The sequence below is a fragment of the Astatotilapia calliptera genome, chromosome 7, assembly GCF_900246225.1.
Source record: "Astatotilapia calliptera chromosome 7, fAstCal1.2, whole genome shotgun sequence".
NCBI lineage: Eukaryota > Metazoa > Chordata > Actinopteri > Cichliformes > Cichlidae > Astatotilapia > Astatotilapia calliptera.
The window spans coordinates 22,022,886-22,044,731 of NC_039308.1; the positions used below are offsets into that span (position 1 = coordinate 22,022,886).

At 41.4% G+C, this 21,846-nt stretch overlaps 1 protein-coding gene across 4 annotated transcripts in view; it reads right to left on the reverse strand.

Moving 5' to 3' along the window:
- Positions 1-452: 452 nt before the first annotated feature.
- Positions 453-21,846, reverse strand: part of abl1 (c-abl oncogene 1, non-receptor tyrosine kinase) — a 33,886-nt gene continuing 12,492 nt past the window's right edge. For 2 of the 4 annotated variants that reach the window (XM_026173792.1, XM_026173791.1), the window contains exons 3-12: positions 10,407-10,571; positions 8,799-9,094; positions 6,567-6,839; positions 6,281-6,365; positions 5,839-6,016; positions 5,078-5,262; positions 4,772-4,924; positions 4,593-4,682; positions 4,304-4,429; positions 453-3,783 (exon numbers count right to left, since the gene is read on the reverse strand). In XM_026173792.1, the coding sequence (XP_026029577.1) occupies positions 2,147-3,783; positions 4,304-4,429; positions 4,593-4,682; positions 4,772-4,924; positions 5,078-5,262; positions 5,839-6,016; positions 6,281-6,365; positions 6,567-6,839; positions 8,799-9,094; positions 10,407-10,571 (3,188 nt within the window). In that variant the 3' untranslated portion in view covers positions 453-2,146. Of the gene's footprint in view, positions 3,784-4,303; positions 4,430-4,592; positions 4,683-4,771; positions 4,925-5,077; positions 5,263-5,838; positions 6,017-6,280; positions 6,366-6,566; positions 6,840-8,798; positions 9,095-10,406; positions 10,572-11,312; positions 11,433-14,713; positions 15,533-21,846 lie in introns of those variants that run through there. The other 2 variants (XM_026173793.1, XM_026173794.1) reach the window with 2 other exon arrangements.

Here is a 21,846-nt window from a genome sequence, read left to right on the forward strand (position 1 = left end):
TGCTTTTGTCTAAGTACAAAAAGAAACGTACATATGTATAAATTTTTAAGGAGCTGTGCTAACATTTAAATGCGTTCTCTTGCGTGTATATGATTTTAAAATGTTGACATTTTGATTTTAATGAAAAAAATACTCTAGACAGAAAAAAATAAATTATACATAACCTGTTGCTGTGTCCTTTTTTTTTTTTTTAAAATCTGTGGCGGCAAATGAGAAGAGCACTTTTAATATCCTGTCTACTACAAGCGAAGAGCATCACACCGTTCCAGTTTGTGCTGGAGGTATCGTGTTAGCACAAGACACTGTCTGAAATTTTGCAGTGAGAAGAAAAAGCTCTACCTAGATGTTATCATACTCTAACCATTTTAGGTGGGAGAGAAAAGTCAAATGGTTTCTGAAAGATCATTTCTTTCACTTCACAGCCAAAATGACCAAATAAGCCGTACACAAAATGTATTTCAAGTAGCACAACTGCTTTGTTTTTTATTGCAACGAAAATTGCACCAAGGGTAGAGGGGAGAAAGGGGGGGGGGGGCGACATTTACAAGTGAAAGTTTGTGTACAAAATTGGCGAGGAGGCTTGGACACAAAATTCGAGTAGTGGTATGGTTGGTACAGGAAGTTTTTCGTCTTTTTTTTTTTTTAAAGAAGCCAACACTGACAGTACCATGTTGAAGTCAAGGCAACTAGCAGTTGATTTTTGTCCTCAGGCATCGCAGTCAGACGGGGCACACGGGGATGACACGACAACACAAATACTGACACTGTGCGAGAGATGCAAGTGAGGAAAGAACGTGGTGAAAGTGAAATCTGACGAGTTCTTTCAGTCCGTATTGGTCACCTCACATCATTTTGTAGCACAGCAAGTGATAGCTCCATAAACATTTTAGTCCAGTGTTTCCCCCAGGATTTTTTTTCCTCTGGGGTGAAAAGGCCTCAAAACAGCATTCAGACCATTCGAACATGCGAGGAAGGCCCGTCAGAGTCGGAAACGCTGTTTCAGTCTGTTACCCCCTCCTAACAGATCAGACGGCGTGCTGCTGCGGGGCCAGTCTGCTACTGATGGCTTTTATGACATGTAGTGAAAGTTGAATCAAACTTGTTTAGTAAAAAGAAGTCCAGTCTAAGGACAATGCAAATCAACAGATCCACTGAGAACCCTGGTCCCTCTCCCAGTATAGACTGGAAACAAAGGTTGTGGTTTTTTTTGGTATGGCAGACATGGAAATCCAAGAAACACGCCTAAAAACAGCCATTCTCAACCACTTGATAAAAGCATGTTTCTGCACTTGTAAAGTGTCAAGAGTAAGAACAGCTCTGCCGGTAAGTGTTTAAGGCACTAATTGTTACCCAAGTGTGCAGAAAAGCAGAACTGTGAAGGCTAGAGGCTCATCCTGCCTCATTTGCTCGCTCCCATTATAACATTATGGCACGTGGTTGCAAATACTGCAGAAGAGCATTCATACAAAAACACTGACACAATTCCATCACTCAGCACACAACCAGACATTGATGGCATTAAAAAAAACAAGAAAATGTAGGGGCATGTGGGACAAAACACAGAGTCTTACAAACACTGTGAGAAAAGTTCCTTAACGCTTACATTTAAAAATGGCATTTGTGTTACAAAGGCAAACTACAAGATGAGGTTAAGCATTTTTGTTTTTGTTCACTGTTGTCAGCATTAATGATTTAAAAAAATGAAACACTAACAGTGATGGAAACAATTATCACAGGTCTTTTCTTTTAATACTCGAGTCAGTGATAAAGGGAAGAAACCAAAAACATAAGACATGATCATTTCAAAAAGAAAAATCAACCATGAAAGGTTACGTTGATGAAAGATTTGGCCCCTCGCCTCATGTGAAGGCCAAATGACAGTGTTTATTCATAGTTAAGGCTTTTCAATGTTACAGACTGTCTGATGGCATCTACATAAAGCTTTCTTTGATTCAGTCCGGAGTAACCACATGCTTAAGTGTTTCAGAACATACTAGAGTATGTGTGAACCTCCACCTCTGCTGCTCTCCAGCATGAGCTGGGCCTGGGTAACAGTTGGCCCACATGCATGGAGAGGGGGGGGGGGAAGGGTAGTGTAACATAAAATGTTATCATTTTTATGTCTGATAGTGTCATATTCTAGGCGCTACCTCTGAACAATGTCACTGATCTCTTTGACGGAGGACAGCAGCTTGCTGAAGTCCTGCTGTGCACTCGAGCCCCCCGTGGCATTGGGGCAGATCTGAAGCTCTCGCAAGCTGCTCTCAAGCTTGTTGATGGCCTCGCGAAAGGCAAACTTGTTCCTCATCTGCTGAATGGAGTCAACATAGCTCACGCAGTACTTTGACAGGTTCTTGCCGGCCTCCAGCACGGCGCTGTGGCTACCCGTTTGCTCGGAGTTGCGGGAAATGGCGGCGCGGAGCAGCTCGGTGCCCTCCAGCACCATTTCGCGTGTCACGGCTGAGTTTGGAGTGCGCTCGGAGGCCTGGCGGGGTGCAGTCTTGCGGAGGGAGGATCGGGTTTTCGCTAGAGGGGTGAATGCAGTAGGTGAATTTGGATCGTTGGGGGAGGTGAGGGGAGAAGACAAACCTCCAAGGCTCTGGCTGGAGGGGGAGCTGGTTACTGAAGTGGAAGAGGCGGAGGTCTTTAACGGTTGAGGTTTAGAGGTGGAGCCCAAGGGCAGCTTCTTGGAGGCCTCACTCAGGGGTAAGCGGGCTTGGTCACTGGGAGTGGCTGTGTGGTGGGGATCTGAGATGGAAGGGAGGCACTTAGCTTTGATTTCTGAAGCAGTCGGGGAGGGGAGCTCTTGAGTGGGGCTGCGGGAGACCTTGCCCGTTTTTGCATTAGTGGGTGGTGGAGGTGGGGCTGGCTTGGGTTTCTGTATTTTTACTCGATCCCTGCTGGAGGAGAACTCCGTGTGCTTGTTTCTGCGAGCCCTGCATTCTTCTCCAGCTGCTCCCATAGGAGGGAACACATTGGGCTTCAGAAGCTCGGCATGCAGAGCGCTGGTCTTGGAGCTTTCTGGCCCTGACACACTGGGTCTCTTCACCACCTTAGGTGTCAAAGCCTTGGGACTGGAACCAGGACTGAGATCATTATCTCTGCCTAAGAAGGTGGATGAAATATCTGGAGATGTATTCAGGCGTGGTGGGGGAGTCAGGGTGCCCATCCGTGGCGCGTTCTCTCCTTTCTGCTGCTTTCGTGGCAGAGCTGGCTTGCCCCCGACGGTGCCTGTGTCGAAGCGGCGATGGCTCAGATCTCGCGGCAGTGTGACAGACTTACATTCTGTGCCATCTGAGCCAGTGGGCATGGACCAGAAAAACCTAGAGTTAGAAAAGGGTTCCTCCTCACTAGGTGGAGTTGTTGCTCCCTTTCCACCTGGGCTAGTCACTACAAGAGGTAACTTCTTTCTAGGGCAAGAAGGTACTGGGTAGGTAGGAGCCCCATTAGTTATACCTGCTGCTCCATTATTATTCGTACTGTGGAGGCCATGTATGGCGTCATTAATGCCCAATGATGCCCCGTTGTTAAAGATGTCACTGTCTCGAGGATCTTGAGTAACGCACCTCCTGTCAGAGAGGCAGTCTCCTTTAAAAGAGGAGCTGCGTGTGGGAGGAGTTGGCGCACTCTTTTTCTTTTTCTTGATGAGGCTGAGAAAGCCACGCGTCTTGTCCTTGTCCTTGGGCAGCAAGCGATCGTCCTCATTCAGGTTGCTGTCCAGGGGGGGGCGCTCTTTCCTGGGGAGCATGGGTGACGACACAGCCCCCTCCGTTTCCAACAGATCTGTGGAAGAGCATAAAAGAACCAGGGGACTATCAGCAAAGGCAATCAAACAACTATAGATTTTTATTTGTATTTTTTTCTAAAAAAAAAATTTTTTCAAGAAAGCGTAAAAGCAAGCTCCACCAGTGTGTCTGCCAAACATATTTAGAGCAATGTCAGGGCAAAGAGAAGGGCAGGACAGCAGATCATGTATAATTAAGTCCTCACAGCTGGAGAAAAAATCCTTTGATGGGAACAATCCTTATTATGTGGTTACAGCCAAACAATTCAGTAAGAACTTGATCTTGCAGGTTGTCAAAAGCTCAGACCGTCTTTACTTCAAAGGGAAATTGGTGGTGAGACATTGTTTCATTTTACCCACAGAACGTTTTGTGGTCTTTAATTCTTACCGATTATTAAGATTATGAATGTGAGCATCAAATACTGCACTACTTATTTCAGGGTAATGTAAATAAAGTGTGAAGGTATATTTAACAACTAGCAATAAAGGCACCAGGCATACTCTTTAAGTTCATGTCACCTGGGCTCTCTGTATCTCGGCTGTCTATGTTGCTCTTGCGAGGTCTGGTCTTGGTGGGCAGCTCCGGAGCCTGCTGGATGGAGCCTAATGTCTTCTTTCCTTTCTTTCCCAACTCCTTTTCCACCTCTAAAATCACAAATACAAGAAGGTTTGGACATATTAGCAACAAACAACAGGCTTGAGTGTGTTTACATCAGGATATCTATGTAACACACTCAAGCCTGAGGAGTATCAGAACAGTTTGCCCCAAACTGAAGAGGTTTTAGACAGAAAAGAAATGGACACTGACCATCAGAGATGCTGGATTCCTGGAACATGGTCTCAAAGGCTTGGTGGGTTTCAGCAAAAGTTGGACGTTCTGAAGGGTTCCACTTCCAACCTGACAAAAAGAAAAGGAAAACAAAAAGTTATTCCAAAACAGAAGCGTGCCTTTAATCATGTTTTTACAAGATGGGTTGTGGTACTCACAGGCCATCATGAGCTCATAGACCTTCTCGGGGCAGCCCTCTGGTCGATCCATACGATAGTCTTTTTCTAACAGTTCATAGACCTGGGACAGGTCGATGCCAGGGTAAGGAGACATGCCATATGTGGCAATCTCCCACAGCAGCACACCAAATGCTGCAGGAACAAGTTGAACAAGACAATAAATCAAAAAAGAACAAAGTCAAAGACTACGAATTGAGATCATGTGAGGAATATGTGCAAATTAGAATGAGGGAAATTAAATTTGTTTCACATTGTTTAACAGCAGAGTAAAAGACAGGAGCTCACCCCAGACATCAGACTTAATCGAGAACTTGTTGTAAGCCAGACTCTCTGGAGCTGTCCACTTGATCGGGAACTTGGCCCCGGCATGAGCCGTGTAGGTATCTCCAATCATCAGCCTGCTCAGGCCAAAATCTGCAACCTTCACCAGGTGGTTCTCCCCAACGAGACAGTTACGGGCTGCCAAGTCCCTACAGAAGAAAAAGCAGTTATGAGAGGAAGTGATGAATGGGAAGCTGTATAGAAATGCTGACTTTGAAAATGAGAAATGAGAATTTATTAAGCTGATATGAACCCAAAAGAAAAGAAACAACAGAACAGCGGTGTGTTTTGTTAGAGAATCCTCTCAGGTGCCATATTTCTACAGATGAGTTGTGGGGTAAAAAAGAAAAGAAAAAAAAAGAATAAATTTACAATTGCAAGCTGAGTCGTGTCAGGCTTAAAAATTAAAATCCAGTTTCACAAATATGTAAGTCATAAGTCATATAATCGCTTCCAAAAGATACGGCTGGACGTGCCAGAACAAACAAGCTTTGCTACAAGATCGACTTGTCTGTGATACAATGAGAGTGTGAGAGGAGCACTGCTCAGGAAGGAGAGGGGAGAAAAAAAAGAAAAATAAGAGAAAATGAGATATGAGGTCAAAGGTGTTTTTTGTCCCTTCCAGCTTAAAACTGAAGATGGGTAAAAAAAAACCAATAAAAAAACATCTGTCTTATAAACCCAGGACAGGTTAGCAAGTTTGCTTTTTAGGCCTTCAAACCCACCTGTGTATAAAGTTTTTTTTCTCCAGGTATTCCATGGCAGAGGAGATCTGTGTGGCCATGTGTAGCAGCACCACAGCATTGACCTCCTCTCTGTTGCACTCCCTCAGGTAGTCCAGCAGGTTACCGTGGGTCATGAACTCTGTGATGATGTAGAACGGGGGCTCCCGTGTGCACACGCCTGCCAAAAACACGAGTCCCGCAACACAAATCATCATCTCACAGCTTTTCTTGGGTGCAGTTTTTATTCCAGATGCAACCCCAAAGTGAACCATTTCTCCTCCTGGCTTGTTAGGCAAACACGTGTACACATCTACACTATGGAGCCACTAAAAACAAAATACATCATTTCTAGCAGAAGATTTTGCGTACATGTGTTACATTTAAACAGTGTTTATGTAAAACCCCCACATTAAAGCAATGATTGTTGTTTTTAGTCACATACCTAACAGCTGCACCAGGTTAGGGTGTTTGATCTCTTTCATAACCGCAGCCTCCTTCAGAAACTCCTCCACCTCCATCGTATCCTCCTACACAGTTTATGGAAAGAAAGAAAAAAGAAAGTGAGGACAGCAAAGGATGGCTGGGTGCAGTTGCATCTGTGCTACACCAGATGGTAGCATTATTCAGCCAAATTAAAACCATAGCTTGGAATGTTAATATGTAACACCAGTAGTTGTCAAAATGTTTCCACATGAGTAGGTCGATGCTAATCTTCTCTGTCTCCGTACCTTTAACGTCTTGACTGCCACGGTGAGGTTGTACTTCTTCCAAACGCCTTCGTACACTTCCCCATACTGGCCCCCTCCTAGTTTGTGCTTCATGGTAATGTCAGTGCGCTCCATCTCCCACTTATCGTAGTTGGGAGAAACTCCATAGATGGTGGGCTTGTTACGCTTCGGCGCTGGGTAGTGCAGTGTCGTGATGAGGCCGTCGGCCACGGTGGAATGGTGGTGCACCAGCTCGGCCAGTGTGTTGAAACGGCTGTCAGATGAGACGTAAAGCTGTAGAGAGGGGGGGGGGGAGATTCTATATTTGAGTGGATGCAAGAGATTAGAGATCAGATTTTCTTAGCCTATCAGAGGCTCGTACAGTATTTGGCAGGTGGAAGGATGCTGGACAGAACAAAGTGGACAGATTTTCTAGCCTTTTCGGAACAAAAACTGATTTTTGTTCCAGAATGTGACTTCTGCCTTCTTTTATTCTTGTGAATACGCTCTTTGCTTAAGGCCTGTGGAGGGAGGAAAAAAGGAAAGAAAGAGAACAACCTTGACTGCGGTGAAGAGTCCGCAGAAACCTCAAGACGATTTAATGGTTTAAACCATGACCATTTACTAAATCTAGGAGGGGGAAGAAAAAAAAGAGCTTACCAACATGAAAATCTTTTTTCTTTTTTTTTCTCTATTCAGAGCAGTGTTAATAACAGAGCCAATGTGCAACAAAACCTGCAGCTCCAGGGAGTGCTGAGGTAATTTCAAATTATTGGCGAACTCTATCATACCAGACACTTGACTTGTAGCTCAGTGGGAGGATGGAAAACAATATGCGATGGGGAACCAAGTGTATGTATGTGTGTGTGTGTGAGAGAGAGCGTCTGTGTTTGTCCATTCGCTTCTTTGTATGTGTGTGCATACTTGGCTGCATCTGTGCTAATGCATGTCTTTGCATGGGCGTCAGTGTCTGGCCAGGCCTTGCGTCTGCTGGTCATTATGAGAAGCACAGTGGCAGTTAGAGGCATTCTTCTCATAGCTGGCGTTCCTAAACCTAGTTCACCTCGCTCCATCACAAACAGCAGGGTGACACGGCCAAAAGTGGCTTCTCGACCGATATAGCCTTTAAGGGGAGGAGGGGGGAATCCCACTCAAGAAATTCAGCCACCTACGTGGATCTGCCATGAACATTAAATACTGGTAGTCTGCATTTTTAAAGTTCTTAAAATAAACCTCTTTTAAGTTGTTGGCCAGCCTCAACTCCAAAGGATTTAAGCAAAATGTTACAATTAGAAGTACAGAAACATGTAAAACTTGTAGGTCTTTAGTCTTGAATAAAATTAAATCAAGCACGAATTAAAACAAATCTCTTTCATCTTTTTTTCCCCTCTAGAGACACTCCACATTTAAAACTTAAGAGTAAGACTAGTGTGACAGTGGATTGTGCAAGCAGGAGGTTGTTTAATCCTTTCTTTGTGCTGGTGCAATTATACCTGCAGCACTGTTGCCACTGCTAGCCAATATAAATAATAGGCCTTCTTGTCCCCACTGGTTTTCCATCATTCTTCGGCCGGAATGACGGTGGAAATGGTATTAAATTATACAATTGTATTTTGTGTGGTTTTAAATATGCCATTAAAAATATTTGATTTAATTTGACTTGTACAGTGCCCGTAAGGCAAGACAGGAAGGCAGCATTTAGTGCGTATTAGAGTGAGTGTATGTGAGTTGGTAATGCTGTGATACTCAAGGAGACAACAATATGAACAATATGTGCAAGTAAGTTAAACGATTACTTCCTATAGATATTTTTGGCAAGAACGCAGCACACTATAAAAATACACTTGGCCTATTGTGGCTTGCTGGTGTGTGTGTGTGTGTGTGTGTGTGTGTGTGTGTGTGTGTGTGTGTGTGTGTGTGTGTGTGTGTGTGTGTGTGTGTGTGTGTCGTTAATTAATTAAATTACTTAAAAACACTGAGCTAGAGTTTTGAATGTGTTGCAAGAACACACATTTAAAAACTATCATGAACACACTGTTAGCACTACCTGATTACCAAGACGTGCTGGCCAGTCAGATACAGATGAACCATCCAAGTACCAACTATTGTGAAAGCATGTGAGAAAACAACCACTTAGAGACGTGGAGTAAGTTGGAAAAGTGCTTGTAAAGAACCCATTTAAAAAAAACTAAAAAAAGACAAAAACATAAATACTTTCTTATCGTGTGACTCTTTCTCACCGCTGATACCCACCTTGCCATCAGACGCAGTGTTAATCCTGTAATGGTACACTCTCCCCTCATACCGCAGAGAAATGGACCTCTGACCGGGGCTGCTTTCGCTTTCACGGACCAGAAAGCTCCCGTTGATGCCCGAGCTGAGCAGGTACTCTGCCGCGTTCCGTGACACGGGTCCATGGTACCAGCTGTGCTTCTCCAGGCTGTTGACTGGGGTGATGTAGTTGGACGGCACCCAACCTTGGCCATTCTTGGTCTGTGCTTCACACCACTCGCCGTTATGATTGTAACCCAGCACGCGCAGCTTCTCCCCTAGTCAACATAGAAAGTCAACATTATTATATCATGTCTGGAATATTGTAATTAATTATTCAGTAGTTGCAAAAACTCCTCGGAATGTCTCAAAGTTGTTTGGAACACCCCTACAAGACTTCTGGTTGAGTCTTCTAAGTACTCCGATCACACTGTTGCCAATTCACTCACACTGACTCTCTATTAACCTCAGAGTCCATTTTAAGATTCTGATTTTGACTTTTAGAGCTTTATTTGACTTTTACATTCATAGACAGAGCTTTTGCAAAAGTGGCCACCCAGACTCTCCCTGCGACCCTGAGATCTGTGGATTTGCTAATCTCATTCAAAAACCAGCTAAAAACTCATCTTTTAAGACTTGGGTTTGGTTAACTTTTGTTCTCATGACCTGGCATTTAGTTGTGAAGCACTTTGTGATGTTTATCTTGAAAGGTGCTATCCAAATAAAATGCAACTTATCCTGAAGACACCATAATATGAAAACATTTTGAGAATAAACTATTCATATACACAACATAAAAGACATAAAAAAAACATACACAATTAAATAATGATGGTGGCCTATTTTTGCTTTTAAATTAAATAATTGTGTAATCTTTGTTATTTGGCAATAAACAGCCAAAGTAAACAGACCTAATCTTTGCACCATTATAACAAGCTGGAAGGCAGCACTGTAGAGGACATTTTCTTGTTTATTCCTGTGCTTAAGATCCATTCTTCCTTCCTCTGTTTGTCTGTGTCTGCAGCATTGTTTTACAATCGCTTCAGTGGAAAACGACCCACGTGTGAGGCCATTGTCAGGAAGTGAGAGTCAGATGGGAGCGAAGGCAGAACGGGAAGGAGACGGGACACTAATAAGTGGATTCCCAGCAATGGTAAGAATCGTATAAAGACTTCAGCAATCTCCAGTAGAGATCATTTTGTAAGTTACATCCCACTCAAATTTAATAGATGTGTGTTGGTTTAGATTACAAACTCAACCAAGCCTTTTTCAGAAACTGATCTGACTCATTCTAAACTAGAGTTACTCTTACAAAAATTGGGTAATGGTCAGGATTATTTCCTTCCTTGTAGTGCCCTTGTGACCTGGAGTTTAATAAGGTGCTTAGCTTGCCTGGTTCATTTCCACTAGCATACTTTTGTATGAAATCCTTTTCTTTCTACCTTCACAAATACTGCTTTGTAATTATTACTATTTGCTAAATGGAACCCCCCCCCCCCCAAAAAAAACAAAACAAAACAAAAAACAAACAAAAAAACTTATATATAAATATTTTTATAAATCCTTCATTTATTGCCCCCACCCTCTTACCTTTAGTAATGCTTAAAGTGTTGTCACCACTGGCCACAAAATCATAGAGGGCAACAAACAGGTTGGGGTCATTCTCACTGGGTCCAGCCAAAAGGTTCTCTTTGGAGTTCCAGCGGGCTGCTTCTGTCAGACCCTGACCCTCAATTTCTGGCTTCTGGAGAGCTTCTGGAAGAACAACAACAACAAGCCTGTCAGAATACAAGTATGAAACTTCAATATGAGCAAAAATATTAATTATGAAGTCCGGAAGAGACACCACAACACTGACCCTGTGAAGCATTTTCACACACAAGTTGGATGATTCAGAACACTAACCTCTCCATCTGTCATTTTATACTTTTTTATATCACTTTCAGCCCATGTTTTGCTTCAGCAGTTGTGATCCCACCATGAAATCAAGAGTAAAGAGGCCAATCATGTGATCTAAATTGTACCTCAAGCTTCTACAACTTTTCATTTCCTGGATTATCCCTGTTTAGATTTAATTTTCCTAAATACCTAGACAATCACCCTCCCCCCAAGTTAGGCCATGAGAATATGTTTCACCACTGATCTTGTCTGTAAATATAAAATAGATAAGTTCAAAGTAGTTTAATTTAAAATTTTGTTATATATGTCTTAAATTATAACAAAGCATAAGAAGTAAACCTGATTGATAACATTCAAAATGTGACAAAATAAAATAATACACAGAAAAAAAAAGAAGGATTTTGTTTACAGTGAAGAGCAAGAAAAAAAAAAAGAGGAGAAACTATTTAAACGCAGTTTGGCCTATAAAATGAGCTCGACTGTGTGGTTTTCTCAGCTGTTGTCACACATGTTTTGGACCCATCTTGCATTTCATTCTTCCAAGCATTCCCAAAAAACAAATGGCTAGCTACTAGCATGTGACAAATTAAGTTTTACCGGCAAAGCACAGCAGTGCAGATTTTATCATTTAACGGCTTTAGGCCATTTTACATCCATTTTATCTGCGAGCTCAGCAGGAAACTTCTTGACTCAGGAACGCTGTCAGCTGATCTGGGTCACCTGGGCATCACAGGCTATAAAACTTACCCATGTGCTCACTTTTCTCTCTCCCTTACAACAGCTGACATTCATCTTGCATCACTTTCCTTTGGTTATCACCACATTCCTTGCTGTGCTCTTAGTGCTCACTGCTCCTTTTGTTTTATGTAAAAGTCTTGCATGGATTACAACACATACCACCACACATATCTTAGTTGCTGTGCAACTGCAGCATTTGTGTGTTCTAGTCGTTCTCAGAAACAAAGCCAAATGGTTTGACTGAAAGGGTGAATGATTAAGAAAACATCTGATTTGGTAACAGCAGATAAAATATTCTGACTTGTAACTGTGTTTATTTAGTAATTTAGCAATTATGCTCAACAGTTGTGCCTCTGACCCAACTAAAAAACTACAGACAAATCAAGACTCAGCTAAACACATGTGATTAATTGACCCAATGAAAAAGAAACTAGACAATTTTCCATTAGTGCATCTATGAAAATCCTGTAACAGAAATAAATAACCTATTCCAAGACTAACAATGGACTAAGGACAACTTACAGCTTCAGAGGAGGAAGTTGGGCTCGTTCATAGAACAAGATAGCTCTACCTCAAGCCAATAATGTAACCTAAAGGCAAAAGTCAATAAAATATAGCTAATTATTCATTTGCATATGCATTTATCATTACAATGCCTATTTGCAATTAAAGAAGAGCATGTTCTTATCCACTCTAAATTCACCAACCAAAACAAGCATGTACCCCAAGGGGTGTGCCATTAATGGTTCGTCCAGTCACGCTGTCACTAGTACAAACCTCCAATCACAGGTTTTTGCTTGTTTTGTACAAAGAAAACAGTTTCTACTCCATTTTTTGTAACTGCCTCGTGATGAGTATAAAAAGATATTACCCTAGTTTCCCTATACTGAATACATTTTTAAAGTGGATATCTCCAAAACTGGCAACTCACGCCAACGTTTTGAAGATTGATAACACAATTTGATTTAATGCATTAATACTTGGATGGGTGAATAACCATATTGCAAAGATAACAGTTTGTGGAAAAAGCAGTGGCTGTTATTCAATAACAGCAGCAACAAATGGGTTCATTTCAACATGAGCTTAAAGGGCCATTGTGTAATGGACTTTCTAGTCACAGTGGGAGATGATATGACTTCCAAATTCCTCACAACCTAAAGTATTTCAAAGATTTAACATACAGCAGTAAACTAATATAACCCTATACAAAGTAAACAGGCCCACAACTTGTCACATGACATTGTTGACACGTTCCAGGCATCAATGTATTTGGAGGCTAATGAAATCCTTTCACACCAACTCTTCTGGCAAGCTAGGCTCACCAGCCTACTCACAGTGAGACTATCATAACTAAATGTGCTGCTTTTTTTTTTTTTTGTAGCTAAAGGACCTGATGGCTGAGCTGCTGATGACACACAGGATAGATCTGGCTCATACCTACATTTCTATATTTCTCCTGTCCTTTTGTCCAAGGTGTAAACCTTCAAAAGCACAGCCAGCCATTCATTCATAAGTACCAAGCTTAATTTTAGCAACAAAAACAACCCAAATTCAAACAGATAAGACCAGAGATCGACCAAGATAGGAAACCGGCTCAAATGGGGCGGGGGGCTGCATACAGTTTGGGCTGGTCATACAGTGTGTGGGCAGCGATTTTAACAGCCCGTGCCACACATGCCCACTTAACAGGCCAGAAATACTGCAGCTATTTGTGAGATGATGACAGCATGCTGACACATGTGTCAACAGAGAGAGAGAAAGAGGGGGGAAATGAAAAGTCATATGAAAACAGAAAAAAGGAGGTAAATGAAAGAAAGAAGCAAAGAATGGGAGCAGCCCTCGTATCAGACCGCAGCTCTCCCCAGTCATGGAGTGGGAGAAATTACAGCATGTCCTGGCTGCATTAGTGAGATGACAGTCAAAATGATTAAATATGTGAGGAACTCCTAAAGAATTTACAGCCATGACTGCACTTCTATCAGCATTAGGAATGCACTGGAAGTCAAACACTGATGCAAGAAAGAAAATTTCTGCAAAAAACTAGGAGCTGTGTCATCCTGGTGATTCTACTTATCTCTAATGAACCAGTTTACAAATGCAACTAACCAGCTGGTACAGCTGTTAGTTCCCATCAATTAGTTCCCATCAACTGGTAAAGAGAAAAAAAGGCTGATTTATTGCAGATGGAACACACTTAGTACAAAATTACATATTTATGAGTAATGAAAAGGGGAAAACTTCTACCCTAATATATTCCTTTTGCTTAAGATGCTATGACTGAAGTAGGAAGTGGTGATGTACTTCTACTGACTGTAGATATGTTTGCAAGATGTTCGTGGGAGATAGCAAGGAACCAGGTGAAAAAGTAGGCAACTATGCATGAAAGAAACACCATTTAAACCCCAAGCTCTCTGAAAATATCCACAATCTTCCTGCTATTATGCCCATGGAATATAATTATTCCAACAATGTCAAAAAGCTTGCTTTGTTCATGGATCAAAGACAAACACAGCCTCCCTGAGGCATAATCAGGAGATTTGTTGTGCCTTCTACAATAAGATCTAAGAGTTAGAGGCTCTTTATCACTGTCACTTACTTCAATGGGGCCGTACAAGTACTATTAACTCTATTAAATCATTTGGTTGTGCAATCTACAGAACACACAAGACTTCACTCAGTCTCCCAGTACTAATCTTTTACTATGTACAGACCCAATATGTCCTGGACTTCGTTGAATTCCCCTTGTGTTGCATAGATAATCCGGAAATCAACTGTGCGTGACGCTAGGAAAAAAGTTCACAACCCCCTCTCCCTCTTTCATTATCTACTAACTTCATTATGGGAGCACTAAACAAGATTGAAGTAGTGTAATACAGCAGAGAAGAAAAAGGGAGCGCAGACTGAGATTAGATCCCCTCTCCACATAAACAAGAGTTAAGTGGGACATGGGCAGGAGTCAGATTTCCTTGTATTCTCTTCTCCGTCTCATTTTCCACTTTTTTCCTCTCCAGCTAGCCAGTGTGTCTGGGCTCCCCAACCCTCCCCTGAGCTTGATCTCCGCTTTCCCCTCCCCATTCTTCACTTTCCAGAACCCAGAAATGATTGTTGAGATTTTACACGGTGGATACTTCAACCTTTTCTTTCTTTCCTCTGTGCTCATAAGCCTTTACTTTTTCTCCATTTCTCACATCTCTCCTGTGACTGTTCCTCTTATGGCAAACTGTAAAAATCAAAAGAAACAGAAAACTAGATTTCTTTACCTGGCAAATAACAGCTGGAGGACGACGTGAGGCCTTTCTTAGATTTACACCCCACCAATTTTAGGCATATCTCCAACATTTTCATTTGCTTTCTTTCCCTTCACGCTGAAAATATTGTTGCTTGTTCAAACCAGATGTCCCTTGAACGTTTCTCGTCTACATGTGTCCAACAAAAGAATAATAAAAAAATCCAAAAGAAGCTGACAAAAGTGGAAAGAACACCAAGTAAAGAAGAAATAGATATTGGTTTGTTTTTCCTGGAGTCCTTCCAACTGAAATGTATCCTTTTATTATTGTTCTCACTCCTTTCCGAAACAGAAAGAGTCCGCTGTCCGGCAAAGTCTACCAACTTTTCCTTATGAGCGTCTCCATGTTTTTTTCCCCCCTCTTTGGCTTTAGGTTGCCTCCACAGTTAAACAATCACCAAAAAAACCCCAACAAAATAGCGCAGATTTTGTCCAAACGTTTATCGCCTTGTAGATTTATCAGTTGAGTACACACTAGGGCCGTCTGTGCGGTGCCATTCCTCTCTCCGTCCCCCTGTGTGAGTGAGTATCCGAGGCACAGGGACTACTCGTGCTGCAGCTGCCAACAAAGAGCCTCTTTCAGGCTCAGTTTGCTGCACTCAATGACATCAGCTCAGCCCTCCCACCTCAAAAGTAGAAGGGAGAGACCACTACCACACACACTCTCCGAGAAGAATACAAACAACACCCCACCAGTATCCCAAAACCCATGCCAACATGTGAGTCAAACGCTCTAATTTCAAACTATGAAAAGAGCTCAGATGGTGTATACTTCTAAAAAATTCCTCCTTTCTTTCTGCTGAAGTCATAGGATAATTACAAGACACTCCTCCTCCTAAAATGCTTAAATCCCCTCCCCCCTTCATCTTTCTGCCACTATACCCTCTCTCTCGGTTTTTCCTCTCTCTCCCTGCCGTCTGAAATGTTTACAGGTTGAGGAATCTGTTCTGGAAACAGGTTGTTAGAGGCATAGCTAAAGTGCTCAATCAACAGGGGAAAAGTATAACTTCTGCCATTGTGTGCTCTGGACTTCACACTCATTTACCACAGGTCATTTGAAATGGGAATTAAGTGAGCAACATATTGAAATTAATCAAAATGAGGGCCTGTCACCGTCTCTTGTATTTGTTTTACTTTACAAGAAACATACGTGGCTCTGTGGTTTTGAGGCAGGGTCTCTGCCTTGACCATAACTAGAAAAAGAAATAACCCTTGGCAGAAGTTGCTGGACAACTTCACAACTCTCTCTTTCCCCCAGCTATCTCTGTATTAATCACTAAAGCGGAGGTTGCAACACACTAGCGTACTAAATCTACTGAATTAAATCACATGAAAAAAGTCAAAATTATTATTAAAAGCAACAAAGTCTGGAATGTTACTAAAGCTGCCAATGGCATTTGTCAAAAAACTTCAAAGACTCTAAACTATTTGACGAAAGCTTCTTAGCAAAATTTAAAAATCCATTCCTAAAAACATATGCAAGATGCACCCTCCTGTGCCCCAACTGACCATTATATTAAATGTGTGAGTGTGTGTGTGTTTTATTTAAAGACACAAATATTAAGACACAAAGGTATAATGCAAAATAACTGGAAGATGAGACCAGACTTCAACCAGCCTATCTTTTCATACATACAGTGCTTGACTTATCAAGTAGTCCAACAGGACAAAGAAAAACAATTACTACACAACCTGCATAGCTACAAAAACCTACATCAAAGCAAATTACCATATATTCTAGAAGACAGAGAGGAAAAAAAGAAAAGAAAGGAAAAGAAAAGAAGAAGTTCTCCCCATTCATCATAACAGGAATACACAAGTGAGAAAGTACGGAGTCTTCAATCATCTTATTTTGTCCCACCATGCTATATGAAAGACCTTTGGTCATCAATACACTGAATCCTGAAACTGCTTTGAAAACCACAGCATTTAACATGCTTCTGACTACCCCTGGCAAATATTTTCCACATAAATGACTTACATTTCACTGTGTGTATGCGGTTGAATACAGAGATCAGAAGTCCAGTCATGTAGGTGTTGTTGGGAAGCTGACTGGGTGGACACCATAATGCATAGAAGGAGTGTCAGGCTAGTTTGCTGGTTGACCTTTTCATTGGAATTTCATTTCAAAAGCAAGGACTAAACATACACCCTACACAGGAAAGCATACTGATGACAGTGACTTATCTTTGAAACACAATGGGAATGCAGTGACATTGTTGACTGATGTAAACTTTATCAACTACTGGTTAAAATAATATTTTCACATGGGATTCTACAGACTCATGTAGAAACTGTAGAAACTGCTTCAACAGCAATAACATGAAATCATTTTTTGTATGACTCTTGCACATTTTTGGAGGAATGGAGGAATTTTGGCCCACTCTTCTTTAGGTTGCTTCAGTTCACTGAGGTTTACAGGCAATTTCTCATGCAAAGCTCTCTTAAGATACCATCAGAGCATTTCAATCAGATTGAGGTCTGGACTTTGACTAGGTAACACCTCCTGTTTCATGACCCAATTTCAGCCAAGCTGTTGGACGAATGGCCTCAAATGGCCTCACATCTGACTCTAGAATTCTTTGGTTTATAGAGTGATAGCATGTTTGTGGTGAGTGTGTGTTTGGCTTTCACCAAACATGGTACTGTGGTACATGGTCCAAAGGACATTATTCCAGAAATCTTTTGTTCAGATGCACTTCTACCAACCTAAACCACTGTTTTAGAGAGAAGAGGCTTTCTCCTGGCAACACTTCCAAACAAGCCATACTTGTTCCATTTTTATCTAATTGAGATGTCATTTAAATTTAACATGATACCTCAGGCTTGTATAGTCTGAGATGTTTTGCAGTTTCTCTGAGCATTGCATGGTCTGCCCTTGGGGTGAACTTGCAGGGATTCCTGAGAAGACTGTGGCAAACGTGTGAATGTTAATCAAGTGGACTAGCAGCACCTGGCTGCTACTTACCCTCTTAATTCCTATGGATGCCAGTAAGGGTGTACTTAGTTTTTAACAAAATACATTGAGTCCTGTGAAAACATTCTTCTTCGCATGACTGTATATACATCTTAGTAAAAGATTACTGATTACTGAGCATTAGAATGATTGTCCAACCTATAATTGGCTTCGTGAGTGGCTCATTTAATGTGTAGATTGATGCAGTCAAGGACAAAGAGAGGAGAAAGCATGAAGGTTATTTAAAAAAAACTCACTCAGATTTATATTTTTTTTAAAAATCAAGTTCTTGTTAACATCTCCAAAGCCCTTTCCAATGCATGTGAGTCTACACTGCACCTAGTTCATTACTATTAGCTCTTTCATATCACAGTCGAGTAGCAGGCTCTGTCATGTACCTCCATTTGTGTTGTTTTAGCTCAGTGTGAGTCTACATTGCAAAGAGCAGAGGAAGTAAGAATAACATTGCTCAGGTTGATGACAACTTATGTTCCTATGTGTGCAATAAAGGTTGTCCATAAAATATTACTCTGTTTAAATCATAGGCAGTATAACAGTTGGACATAGCCATTGTGAATTCACCTATACATCACTGAAGCCCCGTTACAAAGGCTCGAGGTGAACGTTTCCACTTTCCAAATCAGAGGGTCCACAAACTTAATGGCCAATGACTAATCAATCTGCTCACTTGTGATAATTTACAAAATGAGCCCCATGTTTTATTCAACTTGAGATTAAACTAACCACTAAGCCTGTAAAATCAGTGGGGAAAGTGTTTACTTAGGTAACAGAGAAAGGGCCATTTTCCCATAGACCTCTATGACCTCGTTTCTATTTTTGGGCTCTCTCTTTTTTCTTTTTTTTTTATAAGTGTAGCTTAAGGTATTTCGGTGTTGGTATCCACTTTTGGTACTCTATAGTCTAAGGGTGCTTTCACCCCTGCGCTGTTTAGTCTGCTTAAATAAAACTCTGGTTGGTGTTTTTTCCCTTTGGTGCAGTTTGCTTGTGCAGATGTGAACAGAGTAAAAACCAAATCAGCTACAAAGAGACCCTTTGAAGTAGGTGGTCTCGCTACAGTTCCAAATGATCTAAATTTAACCTTGATCCAACCCAACTTCCATGGCTACGCTCCAAGTTTGAGCTGAACACCTTCCTGTAGCCAGGTATATTTTGATTTCAGGGATGTGGCAGACTAACGCAGACATCCTGAATATACAAACTGCACCAACTAGTCGTAAAGTGAAGTGATAATTAGAGAAATTCTCCATGTTATCCACTAGTCCAAAAGGGACGCACTGTGGTTTGCTTGGAATTTTCTTTGTGTGAGACAAATCAAACAATGGGGAAAAGGTACAAGTTCAATTCATCAACTGATTCTGACCAGAGAAAATTAACTGTAAGAGTAAAAATACCCCAAATTCTTTGTCTTGACAGTTTTGATTAGTGTTATTTAGTTTTACCAGTTAGCACCTGGCCGCTGTACATTTTGCTCCAGGCATTGCAGATTTGTTTGATGTGTTTCATAACTTTTTCTCTTCCTTGCCCAGGCAGAAAAGCACCCTTTCTTTGTTCCAACTCACCTCCAGATTTACAAATTAAAAACGGGATTTTCCTCCTGCTTAAGAAAAATAAAAAAATATGGATTCCAAATCCGACGAGTGATGTCACATTGGGTATGTCTGTTTTATTTTGTCTACGAGATGAAGCTTAAGGGAAAAGTTTTATTCAATGCTGGGGAAAGGGTGAAAATGAATACATAGAACGATACAGCTTAAACTGTAGTGATGGGGTTTTTCTTCCTTTATTTTTTTATTTGACGGGTATTCTGGAGGCTGCAAGTGTCGGCCAAACTCAGATTGGCTTTTTAAAATTTCAAACTAAGAGGAATCCCGCCAAGAGGATGAGGTGACTCTATACAAATAACAGCACTGGCATGGGTGGGCCTAAAACAACATATCCATGATACTCTCAGTACTTTAGCACACTATTGTATGCTTGTCTGTTAGTCTCATTAGTAATTATGGGAATTGTTCAATATGGCAAAGTCTCACTGGCTTTGAGCAACAAACTCAATACCCTGAACATTCAGTCACATGCCACTAGGCCCTACATCATTGCTTCAGTGCTGGTATGGCAAACATTTGTGTTCCTCTCATGCACCACCCCAAACACCAATTAAGAAGAAATGCAGGCTCCCTCCGACTCCGAGAAGGGCCCATTAACTTACCGCAGTCACAAAGTGTTGGGGAGATGAGGATGAGGGGAAGAGGAGAGGGGCTATAAAAATGGAGGAAAAAGGAAAAAAGGTTGCAGATGGAGAAACATGAAGCACATTGTTTGGAAGTGAGATCATAGGAGAATCATTCGCTCGCGTTTTATAATCTGAACCTAGTGTGTTAACAGTTAGCTGACATACATCCACCCACGAGGTGGCTTTTAGCCCTCTCTCTCCCTCTCTCTCTCTCCATTTCCTATGCCCCCCCCCCCCCTCTTGCCTTCCTGATTTCTTTGTCCAAAACTTGAAGTATGGGATGAGCGCTCATAATAAGACTCAAACTATTTGTGCAAAGATGTTCAGGTAACACTGACATGACCCAGACTCAGATTTCTCTTCCCAAAACACGAACAAAATTAAAAAGACCCGCTAGGAACATATTCATATGATGACGTGTTAAGGCAACGAAGGCAGAGGTATACAATTGACTTGCATGATAAATCAAAACAGGAACAAAGAAGAAAATTAGAAGTTGATGAAAAACTACAGTTGTCATCAGCCTGATTTCTGTCCCGCACATAAAAGAGCACAGAGTCCAGCATATCCACAGTGCATAAAAATGCTATAAATTCCATAGATCTACATTATGGAAAAATAATGAATATACATTTAAACTGAATAAACTTTCAGAGTACAACAAGATGGGGTGTAGCGATTGGCACAAAGCTATGTGGGCTCTGCTTAGCAATTTCACATTAATTTTTATTGTACACAATTTAGCACCAAAGGTAATCCGCATCTGTCAGTTGTCCTTAATCTGTTGATTGAACAGACACTCAAGAATCAGGTTTCATGTATACATGTGGGTACACATATGGCTGTTTATCCAGGACCCTCTAGAGAATGCAGCCAGAGTGTCGGAGGCATGCAGACCTGCACTTGAAGTTAGGGGGTTTAGATTTCCACGTAATTCTCCACAGGGAGACACTTAAGAAGAAAACAGTTGCTGGTCTAGTTCAAGGTTAATGTTGTAGAAGTGTAGCTGCAGGTGGTAATAAGTTACTAATGTTGATGGAAGGGGAGCTAACCATACAAGTACATTCATGTGTATAGTTTAATCCTCGCCATGTGATTGGACAAGAGTATACTAACAGCTCAGCTTTGCAGCAATCTTTAGTACAGACGGTCTGGCAGCAAAACCCCGCCGACCTATTGGAAAAGGAATGAGGGAACCATTTTATCATGATGACAGATGAAAAATAGGGCAACTCGTATCAAGTGACTAAGCACAACATAATTTTTCCACATGATGGAGTGTTGTGGCCTGTCCAGCGTGTGCCAGAAAGATGCAAACCTTGCATAAAAGTCATAATTATGCAAACCTGCAGAGTACTGGAACATATGGGTGATAGCCTAGGGTTAAAATTTCATATACCGAGCAAACAAGACAGACGGTGTCGAATATACACAACAATCCGTCACTTGTCATGTTTAAAATGACAACATAATCATCTGTGTTGCGAACGCCTGAAAGTTAGCAGGATAGAAGAAAGGCCAAGCAAATGGGCTCAGAAATAGGTGCTAATCCAGTATTGTTTCAGATTTTAACAAAACTCTGAAAGTTTACCCAGAGTGCTGGCATTAAACAGCTTATTTCAAACATATATCACATTATTTTATGAGTATGCAGATTCAGAATAGGAAAGGCAAACTTTCGGGAGGGAAAAAGAAAGCTGCACAGAAAAGGTTGCATGTGAGTAGATGGATTGCAGTGCTACAGAAATTAAGAAAAGAGTGTTAGCACAAAAACTTCTATTACTACTTTTGGATGTAAATCAGTGGGTAACACAATGACCACACAGTGACAAGACAGCACAGACAAACAAAATAAAAGTAAAGAAAGAAACAGTCTTTGTGCACAGTTTTCCTGCTATCA